This window comes from Polyodon spathula, chromosome 16 (assembly GCF_017654505.1).
Source record: "Polyodon spathula isolate WHYD16114869_AA chromosome 16, ASM1765450v1, whole genome shotgun sequence".
In the NCBI taxonomy this organism is placed as follows: Eukaryota; Metazoa; Chordata; class Actinopteri; order Acipenseriformes; family Polyodontidae; genus Polyodon; species Polyodon spathula.
Genome location: NC_054549.1, coordinates 6,934,158 through 6,946,704, shown reverse-complemented (window position 1 = coordinate 6,946,704; position 12,547 = coordinate 6,934,158). Strand labels below are relative to the sequence as shown.

Sequence of the window (12,547 nt, the reverse complement as noted above, 5' to 3'; positions counted from 1 at the left end):
TTTGAGAAAATACCCTTGTGTCAGCAAAAAGGGCATTCCGCCCAAATTTCACCTTGAAAATATAACCATCACATCCCTGGATCTCATAGCAAAAAATTATATATTTAGGTGGAAACTGCTGACTATAACCAAAGCCATTCTAGTTTATTAAACTTGACCTAAAATGTTCCTTTTTTCAATGCCTTTGTTTCTCTGCAATATACTGTATGTCATTTTTTTAATCTGTCACACTGAAACTCGTCTCAATTGTATTTGATTGGCATGCATTATATTAATGCGGGCACAGACTGCTGTAGCAGGAATTATCAAGTCATTATTGTGATATTAACCTTTCAATTTTCTCTGTTTCCCCCCTAATGCTCATTAATTAGGGTTAGGGTTAGGTCCAGGTTACAGTAATGAAATATTATAGTAATATAACATGAAATATTACAACATGGCTTGGTAATGATTTATAACAATGATAATTACTCTTAATCAAATCCAGTTTGGAAAAGAACAAGTTAACTCACATTTTGGTTTAATTTATTATATTTTTCCTTAAATCTAAATCTGAGAAAATGCCACCACCCCTCCACCTCCACTTGCACATTTATGGTTATTTGTATATAAATGCAACATAATGGAAGGAATGGTTTATTTTCCTAAAACAGAGAGCACAGTATGAACTCTACCCATAATTAAAAACACTGTGTATGAATGGAGTGCTGGGGATCCTTAAACTTTGGATTTTAAAAATACAAAAAAATCTGTTTTTCATAGCGTATGACGTGAAGTGTTATCAAGGTTGAAAAGTGAGAGAATTATGTGTCAAAGTCATAAGATCACAAGTGTAATGATCATACGGTCTAGTGTCAGCCTTTCTTCCGTCGAAAGGCTCTGTTTGGTAAGAATAATTAACACTATATATGCTTTCTTGTGTCCCAGGGTCTAGATAACATTGAACCATTGCACTGCTGTTTTTCCATATGCCGGGAAGGGGAGGGGGGGGTTGCATCAAAATCTGCAACTGAAAAAATAAATAAATCAATAAAAAAGCCTGGAAAAGTAAGTTAATTTTTAGAATTTAACACACACCCTTTTAGAAATGGTGAGAATTCTAGTGTTATATACAGGTCTGCATTATGCACGCTCTGCATAGTATACAGGGATCAGTATACAAGGGGTGTGCATTATACAAGTTTCATTTTAGTCATCGTTATTTTTTTTTTTCTTTGCATCTTCACAAGGGTTCACTGAAATGCTTTTTAGATGCTGCAGAGGCTAAACTAGCAGCGGTCTTTTTCTCTCAAGTCCAGTCGTGACTTGTCCCCTGTGGATTCTGTGCACAGTTATCTATTGTGTAGGAGTAAAAGAGTCAAACAGAGCCAGGTTTTACAAGAGAAGCCTCCTCGTACACATAACTCAGTGAATGACTCCCATAAACCCATGCTGCTGTTTTGTGCCTGTGTTTGTTGTTTTGCTTATTTACCTGCTATCTGTATTTGGTGGTCTTTTCCTGGAGAAGTAAGTGCCTGCTTATAATAAACCCAAGTGGTGGAAAATTGAAAGGGCCCCAGACGCCCTCTGTCATTTCTATATCTGCCATTGTGCATCCTCTTAGTGTCACCCTTGCTCCACCAGCATCTCCCCACAAGTAAGTATACGTCTGTCTTAATTCTTAATACAGTTTAATGTAATATTTATGTAAATATTTCATGATTTCATTCCATATTAACAGCCAGAAATGTCAAAGCTCACATAAAATGAAACAATGCCATCTACTCGCTGAACTGAATTTTAAATTGGATTCTTCAGCTGCACATTTATACTGGATCGCAGATGAAGGGGAAAATTGGGAGTGCTTTGATTGCATGTTGCAATTTTCTTTTTAGATGCACGGTTTACTTGCACACAACGTGCATGGTATCCGTTCTCTTCCATTCCATGGCCGGTTCTTAACGGTTGCGTTACAGTGCTGAAATGAAATGATTTCGTTTTTCTCAGTTGCATATAAAAACTCAATAAGAATGACCTTCATTATCTCTTGCTGTAGTCTTCACTTCATTATTTAAAAAAGTACACAGGTAGGGCCCTAATTTGAATTGCCAAAGCAATGTTTCCAACAGGAATAAAAATAATTGCAAGTAAAAAATACCCTAAACAATAATGCTGTATTCTGCAACTTCCTGTACCGTTACAATGAAACCATAATGACTTCCTTACAGCCCGGAAAATGTTAACACTCTAAAGAAACACGACCAGCACCTCAACAGCATGGTGGGACATGGATACTCTGCCTTCAAACCTGCATCCTGTGTGGTCTCGCCTAGGATGACCAGGAAAGTGCATTGCAGTATATCGTTCCTTGCCTTTATGAAGTTGAAAGTATTGTCCTGAAAGACTGGATCAAAGTATAGGCACGTTTCTCCTGGTAGATACATAGCTTTCTAATTACCCAAAGTCATAGACTAAATCCATTATTAACCTGGCTATACTCTACATCAGTGAGATTTGAGATGACCACCATCTGTGGAGACGTATAGTAAAAACGTTAAAGGTTTTTGCTAAATTTAGGTGAGGATCTTCTCTTCACCTCTGCAGTAAGGGAATTAAGTGCTTATCTATTAAATGCACGAATAGATAAGCTTCCAGAGCTGTACTTTGCAGAGCTGTAGTGTTTGCCAGGCATTCAAACAGGGCTGTGTAAGAAAAGGGTTAAAGTCACATTCCAGCATTCAATAACCATTGACCTCCATCTATTTACAATCCTTGACTTTTTTATTTTATTGAGGATTCAAAATGTAAGTAATCTTAAGTCAAGGACGACTTAATATTTCAGGCTGTGCAGAAGAATAAAACAACTTCACCTTTTAGCACCAAAATATTTTAGTAAGCAGTTTTATAATTGGCTGTCCGAAATGCGTTGCGATTATTATTATTTTTTTTCTTATTCCTCTTAACCCATAAAACTTAAGTGGCAAAGTTGAAGAAATACTGTACCTTTTTTTTTATTTTTGTGAAGCTTTGCGCCTTTAAACAGAAAAAAAAAATTGCTTGTGAATAAAAAGGCACGAAAATAGAGCCATAAATTATTTGACTTGCAATGGGTTTTCCTTTAAATAAATACCGATCAGGTTTATGGTCAAAGACAATAGAAAACGCAGCTCAGATATGCAGTTTACAGTATTTATGGCTGTAATATCGAGGTGCCACCACAGTAATTTCATGCCCCGATGAGGAGCGCAAGGTCAAAGCAAATGCTTCAGTTCAGCATCTGCTAATACACTAACTCATAAACAGGGCCAGCGTGTATCAGGTGCACACAATAATACAGAATAGCTTTCCATTACTGTTCTTTCTTTACGATGTCGTCATTAGATGTAATTTACAGTATGTTTTAGAATAATTCGTTTTGGGTGTAGGTCGATCTGAAATAGGGGTCTTTGGGGGTCATGTCACAGGTTTGGGAAGCAGTAATACATGTGGATTAGGCTTCCTTTCTCGTCGATAGAAACACTATTTAAAACATTATTTTGGAACAACAGTGCAATTCTACAGCATGTACTTGCTGTTTCACTCTCTTTGGGTTCGAAACAAAGTGGCTTTCATTGTCGTCTTTTATTGCACCCACAGATCCAGACTGCTACGTTTCCTGTATACGTGGAGCACCACTGTGGCTCTGGTTAAGTGATTTCAAACCCAGCATACACAGTGAGATCCTTTTAACTTTAATATAAAAGGCTTCAGCACGTTATGAGATGTCTTGAGATTTTGAGCTATTGTCTGGAGATACTTGCCTGACCTATAACCTGTTGTAAGGTGATTTGTGCTAGTTTCAGGATGCCTTTACTCTAGAAATGAATGCGAAACGAAAATCAATAAACCTCATTTTGTTTTTTTTTTTTTTTTTTTTTTTAATGTCTTCATCTCTCTTGATAAGCAGAAAATATTGTTGATGTCATTGGAGGCTTACAGTGGCTTGTATGCTAATCCTTCTATTCACGGTGCTGTAATTCACCATACATAAAAAAAAAAAAAAAAACACATTCCCTTCATTGTTGAGAGAGCTCTGTTACAGTACATTATCAGGTTTTAGATTTCGGTCTGCAAGCCAATGACTGGTTTCATTAGCAGATCAGAATTACAATGACAGGCTTTAGGCAGTACTAATCAACATTCATGCATGGACTGGGCTGTCTGTTTAAGGACCGACCAATGCACACGTGGTAAAAGATGGTCCCACTTAATGTAGATTATGTATTTTAAGCTCATTTGAAATAAAGAAAGCACTTTTTGTGCAGAGTCAGTATTTGGTGGTTATTTTTGGGTGGAGCTTTGAATGCAACTTCATATCCAAAGTGTAAATGTAAAAGGACTGTTCACATTACATGAAAAAGGTTTCTAATTCTGTAAATGTTTTAATGGGCTAATTTTTACAATACCTACAGAGAAGGGATTTGGAAAGAAAGGAATAAATCCAATGAGGCATATTTAACTGACCTCTGAAAAGCCCAGGCTTGACCCAGCAATAGAAACTTTTTCTGTGACATGTACTGTAGCACTTGGTGATAATTGGGGCATATAAAGCTCTGGAACTTTAGGTATGCATTGCACATACTTGTCTTGGAGCCCAGGTGACATTCAGCGTTACCTTTTAGGGATCACTGATTTTGTGCGTAATAGTTCCTTATTTAGTCGGGTAATCAATAAAGAGCTTGACGTTTTTATTGCATTTTTTTGTTTTTTCTCATGATTGTTAGACAAATCTGATTTTGTTCAGTAAATGCATTTTACTGCGAGGTGGGAAATATTCTCACCAGACGTGTTTTTCATGTTTCTGTTTTGTTTTTTATTGTTTTTTACAGCACTTTTTCTTGCATTTTAAATATGCTTCTCATTGGAACAAATAAGCCACATCACAAATTTCTAAAAACATCAGAATTTGGAGGTCTTGTGTGGTTTAAGACTTTATCAATAAAAATGTTCTGCCTCATTTACTTTTAGGTTTTACTCATTTAAAAATGAAAGGGGGGGGGGGGGAGTAAGACTTGCTACAGCGTGTTAAATTCCACAATTTAAAATCTTAAGATTTCAGTTTGCATATGGATTACTGTGAAGTAGAGACAGTACCAACATCAATATAGACTGCACCTTTAGGACTGCTTCAGTACACCCTATATATTACATACAGTACATTGTGTACCAATCGCTCTGTGGAAACAAGACTCTTCCAACAGACCGTCCAGTCTGACTAACACAAATAACATGCTTATGTTTGTGGAGCCAGTCATTGATTGATTAATTTAACGATAAGAGGGGTTTACTGATTATTGGAAGTGGCTTGGTCCTAAAAGCCAGACTGGATATAGGGGGCAGGTGCCTGCCTTCTATCTATTTGTCTGTCTCTGTCCTGCACAGAGGCTCTGTCTTGATGCAGAAGATTTATTGGATACAGAAAGTAATTATATTTCTGAAATGTGTTTTTCATAGGTTACTGCGACAGTGTCGCTTACCCTGTGATTCACTCACCTCAGATATGCTTGTGGGTGGGAAATTGTCACTGGGCAAACTTTATTGAACTATTTTGCATATTTTTCAAATAATTTACTTGCACTAACAATTGGCTGCATTTATTTTGCTCTGCAGTTTATCAGCATGATGGTGAATTGTGCTAATCATATGAGGTTGTTATTTTTATGATCAGTAGCTGTTCATTCAGTCTCTGAAGTGGAAGAATAGTTTCATAGACGCGCATGTTGTCAGTGCATGTGTTTGGGTTTGGCATTCAGAAGGCCAGTCCGTGGCTAGTCTCTATATAGCAGTGTAGCCCTAAATTCTTAAGGTACCGGAACACCACTAAAATATCAATATTCTTAAGAATTATTCTACAAATGCACATTTTTATGTGTATTCTGAACTTCTAGTAGCATATACAGTAGGTAATGCATTTATCGATTCTCTGCACCAAAGTGTCTTTCTACAGCTTCGCTTCTGTCCGCAGTCGTAGTCGATGCACTGTTGCTGTCGCCTTCTTAAAGAAGTCGTTCATAATAGAAGCTCCTAATGCTCTTTTCATTACATCAAGAGGACTACTGACTGAATCAGACAGTTGAGGGAACGAGTCGTGACACCTAGCTTGGCTATTCTAGAAGTTCTGGCTCAACTACACCACTGCTGCCTATAGAAAGGGTTCGGGCTTGACTTCACCACTATCTGTTTATATAGATAAAGGCCACCTAATAAAACAAATGCTGTGAAGGTTAGATGTTTTAAACAGTAACAATTTTAAATGGTGTAGTTTTTCACAACGTTTAACCGAAAATTTCCGGTTTAATGGGAATCTTGCAATGTTTTAAATGATTTGCAGCATCTTGATGCGTAATTCAACCCATGTCAATTGTTCCCCTAACAGGTTTGACTGATGAAGAGGTTGAGCTGGCTGTCCAGCATGCGGGCGTTACCGCAGAGGAGCCCCATTCCCGGAGTCCTTCAGGCCAGCAACACCTGCTCCACCCACCTCACCTGGCCCCTGTGCAGTACAGTGAGTGCCGCTTCTAATCAAAACCATTCAGATTACAAGGCTTCTCTTAGTATTCCTGCATTTGCCAGTATTCCTTGTTTTATAGTTATGGATGGCACATCTGTGTGAAAAAATAATATGGAGAGTCCATCCAAATTATTATTTTTTTTTTAATATTCCAAAATAATAATTTCCACTTCCTTTTCAAGAAGCATTCCCTTATGTCCAAACTGGTATATCTCATATTTATAGTCAAAAGCCCCCTGGTTGTCTAGAAGAAGAAAAAAGAAAAACAAAATTAACTGATCCTGGACTTAGGTATATCAGCTATAAAATTGCTTGTATCCATAAAATACTCAGACTATTTTAATTGGTTATCGTAGGGTTACGTAGCGCTGAAAGAGTTCATTCAGAACCCCCAAACAGGGTTTGAACCCCTATCTGTTACCTGATTTACTGACGCAGAATGGAGTCTGCATAGTGTTTAACCTGTGTGACAATGATTTTAGATACATTCCACTCATTTATTGCGACACTGTCCTTGACTCTCAAGTATTTCATGTTTTGTAATGAAAGTGATTTTGATGGGATGCCATGTAGATAGGTTCCATCCTGGGTGCATAGTGGTTTTATATCCCAGAGCTATAAGAGTCTTTTATAATGAGGTTGGAATGTTTTCCCTTTATGTCGGGGTCAATCTTCAAGTGGCTACCAATTCTGATGTCCTTGTTACAAGTAGATCATATAGCGGCCTGCATTCATCTCTGTCTTGAGTAATGGATACTTTGATCTCTAGTGGAAGGACGGCTAGAACACTCTTTAAACCCAATAAATTTAAAAGAAGATTGGAAAATGTGAACAAAGACCACCAGCTCTTCAGTTTAACTGACTCAATTTTTTGAGAATCAAATCCAAGAGAACTGCAAATGTATTTTCTTATCCTGGGCTTGGGCTGATGTACACACTTCATGTTGCGTGTGTGTATATATACTTTTTGCTGTATCTTCAGGTTAGTTAAACTGAGTCTTGTTAACAATTGATAAAAAGTTTGACAACCATTTGGCCTGAATTGTGATCATGTCGTGGGGAATAGTCACTTACATTTCTACACGCAGTCTAGCCTTGTTTCATGAGAATTGTTAAATTCAATTTCTGCCTTGCTCAAAAGGGCATTTTACATCCCTGAGATGGAAACATGCCTTTTTAAATGCTGTTTCTGTATTTATTATTTTTTTTTTTACCTTTTGTATCGTTGCCGACCATTTCCAATGAACCTTTAACTGCAAAAAAATAAAGAAAATGGTTTTGATTAAACTGAAGAAACAAGACTTTGACAATAAATCTGATAAATGATATTTGAATTAGTTGTGTAGCTATAATTTTATTACATAAAATATCATTTATTTGACACGAGATTATTTGCTAGAAGCATCAGTCAACCCGGCTAGTTCAAACAAGCTATTAGCCAAATCCTTGAAAACCAGACTGTTGGATTATGAGGGATACAAATCTTAATTAGAAAGAAAAAAAAAAAATGTTTTGAAGTGCAGCCACCACATGTGCCTGTGTGGAGGCACAGAGCGAGTCTGGTGTGATCGCAGTTGCTACACCCAGGGGCCAAATTGAAACACTCTCTTGAGTTGGAAAACTAATATCTCCTGACACACTTTGGGGGGGGGAGTACTGGCGGACAGTGGCTGTTGTAATGAGATACGTTCACAGAACTAGATTTAATTTATGGATGAGCTTATTTGCCTGGACACTGCCTCCGATCCCGTTCATTTTCTTGATTTTCTGGATTTTAAAAATGTATAATTTAATTATCAGCATGGTGCTTATTTCTTCAAACGACTGGCTAGAACACGAATGTTATTTAGAAGGGTAACACCTTTTAAAATAATGGCAGATTCCTCCTTAATTCCATCTGAATAACACCTGAATATCATATTCACTTCATCCTGAGTTCTGAAGTATTTCATTTTGAATTCAGTTCTGTTGATTTCATGTGGATTTAATTACCTGTATTCATTCCTTGTTTCTTTGTAACAAATGATGTTGATCGCATGTAAAAGGCCTGCATTTTTTCATTAAATAACTCACAATTAACAGAGCTGAATTCCAAATGAATTACTTGAACTTGGAGTAAGTGCATAAGATATTCAGCTGTTCCCATCGTAGTCACTCAGAATCTGTTATGAATTCTGTTAAAGTATCCTTATAAGCTTTGAGAAGCTCAGAGACTGTTTTCTGAACATCTGCTTTTAGCAAAACTAGCTGCTCTGCGCTTAGATTTGACTGCCAAAAATAAAATGCTTACCAGGTAACTGACCATGGGAAATGTAACTTCTACGTGCACATAGTTGGGTTCAAAGTACAGACAGGTTAAAAACAGGTGCATATTCTTTGTTATATTGCATTAAACTTTACAAAGATTTCTGCTGCTGATTTCGGTTAGGGATTGGATAAAGCAGAAGCGAAGGGTAGTCGTTCATCATGGTTCATCTTTGACCTTGTGTCCTTTTGTCTGTCAATCAAAGTATCAGAAATGCCATGTGTTAAGAACATTGGCAGGTGACTTAGACGGCACACATGGGCTGTTGATTTCATCAAAACAATCTGAACAAGATCAAGCCCCATTTAATGTCCGATACCTAACAGTGTAGCCCAAACAACCGAGCAAAAGAGCCTCGGTTTGACTGACTTAAACGTGTGCTTCTAGACTGTAATGTATTACCAGTAACAAGCCGGACAGTTCTCACCTCATGCACGCTACCTGTATGCAAAACATGTGTGCTGTAATGCATCTGTTCTTTCATGTAAATATGTAACCGTTTTTATCTGATTTTCTCTGCCGCCAGGGAAGTAGTCCCTTTTTTTAAATTTTTTTATAATATTACAGGATCTTGCCAACAATGACAAATTTGTCAGATTTCTTTCCTGTTTTGGAAAAGTTATGTTTGGTTTATACTCCATACTGTTTTATAAAATGAACATTTTTAATAGGAAAATGCCAGATGCACAGCTCCACTTAGTATAACCTCCTAACGCTGCAAGTAGCAACATGGGAATGCTTATTTGTCTCATGGTGATGTTGTGTCCCTGTATGACTAAATGGACTGTCAACAGAACATGCTTTTTATAAGGGTACATCATTTAAAGGTAAAGTCTTATGTGCTACACATTTTGGTTTTGTGCATCATGTAGTATTTGAATAACTAATTTTAGGTCATTTCTGTGGATTTCCTCTTGCTGTTATTTGATCTTTTAACTGATACTTTGGCATGGTATTTAAACAAGAACAGCCTGTAACAAGATTATGAATAGAATAATGATGTGCATTAGCGTGAATAAATACATAAACACTTACATTTCCATCCTAACCTATAACAATTGCATCTTTTTAGAATGATTTAGTTAAGCGCACAGTTAATCACATCTCTATGCCACCAATTGAAGTGAAACACTTGACTGACTTTTTAAAAAAAAAAATTACAATCCTTCTATTCTGTTTTGTAGGTCCTCCTGGCTCCAGATGGCGAGATTATGGCGCTCTGGTGATTATAATGGCTGGAGTGGCCTTTGGCTTCCAGCAGCTTTACCGGGTATGTCATCACGATTCTTGCTGGACAAGCTGCTTTAATTACTACAGTATTTTGGGAAGAGGACCTGGTTTCTAAGATGTTGTCAGTGAGCGGTATTTTTTACTGTTAGGTTTTATATGTATTTTACATGTGGTTTCATTATGCAGCACTGAGCATTAGAATGAGAGAGCAAGAACCCAGAAGTCCAATAATTAATAGTTTAATTTGCTTTGTGAACTAGCCTCAGGTTTTCTTTTGGGGAGCTCATTTGCAAGCTTTTTATTTATTTTTTTGATTTCCGGGTCTCCAGTTATAAGCATGACTCTCTTTGCCGTAGCCCCGTGTTCAAAACCCTGTTTTCATGCCTGCAGAACCTGTGTTAGAATCTCTTTCTACCACTGGACTGGCAAGTAACATGTGGAGCCATTCTCTTTCTCTTACAGGTAAAGCAGTATTCGCTGTCCTAGATTACGGGATGGCAACAGATGACTACTGGGCTGCATCATTTTCGTAATATCATACAAGTTGCTTATTTGCACTAAGGCAAAGGTTCTGGATCTGTGTCATAAGTAGCAGCAGTATCTGATGCCGCACATATTGATAGTTGTTTTTATTATGCTTAACACACCAATATATCGCGTATCAGAAACCAACCAATCGCAGTGAAGTATTTGCCAGAATTCCACTACATCATATCCTGTGTACAGATGCCACCCCATGCATAGAACACCACACCGAATTCCAGTGTTCCAGCCTCGGTTTCGCTTCTTGGTCCTCTCGCACAAACAGCACAAGGCAATGTCTCTTACACAAGGCGATACCCCACGTATTCACATTAAATAAAAAAACATTTCAAATCATGTTACCAGTTAGCAGAATGTACCTAAAACATTAACGTTTTTATATTAACGGTACAGAACTGTTCAGAGGCCTATATAAAGGTTGTTTCCTGGAGAGAACTCTGTTGCTTTGGTGCTGTGTCATCAGTGTTAACACAGAATTCCCTCTGCAGGGTCGCTTATACTGTCACAATACAAGCGCTTGTACTTGTCTTTCCATATGCCCAAGCTATACACACTTTATTTATACTATAGAAATGCTTGTAAACAAGGTTCACAGTGGCGAGCCTATTAATTACATTGTGTTGACACTCATTTCATCTTTTCAACTTTAAAGTGTTTATTACTTCTACTGGCGTCAACAGCCCTCGCGCTGCATAATTACTGCAAAAACCTGGTCTCGGTATATACTCCTCATTAGCAGCATTAAAGACACGGGGGTGAAGCTGAAACCTATTGAAAAGCAGGAGCAAATATGCCAGATGTAACTCTAAACTCAAGCTGTGGGTTTTTTTTTGCTTGTTTGTTTTGTTTTTTACTTCCTGTTGAGGGGGGAAAAGATCATGTTAATAACTAGTATTCACACAATCTTCCTTCTAAGAAGAAAAACTTACAAACAAACAAAAAAGCAATACAAGATTTAAATCTCTTAAAGCTTTCCAGTGATGTTTTCATAGAGCTGTTTATATAGAATGTACATGTGTTCAGTGGTATTACTTTAGCTGGTCAAGGAGTTATTTTCTAAGACCTTTAACAGTACTGTAATTCTAAACCTAATTTCCCTCTTTTTATAGAGAAGTATTTGCCTGCTGCCTATGCATCTGTACAGTACAGTGTGTAACATGCATCCTGAGAAAACAGCTGATATCATTACATGCAGGCTGTTTCTTTAAGCAGTTTCCATGTGACTGCCATCAACTTCAATGCAGTTGTTTGTAGTGACAAAGTTGCAGCCACAAATCTACATGCGAGGGCCTCTGGGCTGGATTTTTCCACGGCATCTATAATGCAATGCTTTTTTTCACCCCCACTGGCGACCCCATGTCCAACACTGTGGCCTCATAGTAAGAAATCCTAAGGGATGGTGTCATGTGATCACCCTGTACCGACCCTTTCACTAACTCCCTGACCGGTGGTTAGCGCTCACATTAGTGAACACGCTTACTTTAATAAGTTTGAGTTGAGGTCTCGTAGACACATGTGGTTCCAGTCCAGCCTTGCCTGCTTGCTCACAATGTGGCTAGACTGTCCTCTTAGGCCTGGGTGGAGCTAAACAAGAGGGGCAGACTTGAATCTGAACGGAAGGCCCTTCAGTCAAAAACAAAGCAGAGCTGGCTGAGAAACAGGCAGTTTAATGAAGTCGTTCTTTAGTTAAATTGTCTGCCCATTTAATTAAAAATCTGCTGTTTTCAGTTTGGTTACTGAAACGCACACTGTACGTCCTGTAATTATCTGGTATGTTTAGTATGAGAATGTAATGCTACTTAAATACTAACAAGGTGCCCAAGACAAAGGAAAGGGCTTGGGAGGAATCTTTTAAACATAAGCCAGTGGAAATTTATAAACTTCTTAAAAAAAATTTAACCATGACCTTGGAAGTACTTGATAAGTCTTAATTATCAACA

The 12,547-nt window shown here is 37.7% G+C and overlaps 1 protein-coding gene across 4 annotated transcripts in view; it reads left to right on the top strand.

Moving 5' to 3' along the window:
* Nucleotides 1-12,547, top strand: part of pex14 (peroxisomal biogenesis factor 14) — a 55,592-nt gene that overhangs the window by 28,331 nt on the left and 14,714 nt on the right. For all 4 annotated transcript variants that reach the window (XM_041273515.1, XM_041273516.1, XM_041273514.1 and 1 more), the window contains exons 4-5: nt 6,395-6,523; nt 10,019-10,104. In XM_041273515.1, the coding sequence (XP_041129449.1) occupies nt 6,395-6,523; nt 10,019-10,104 (215 nt within the window). The remainder of the gene's footprint in view (nt 1-6,394; nt 6,524-10,018; nt 10,105-12,547) is intronic.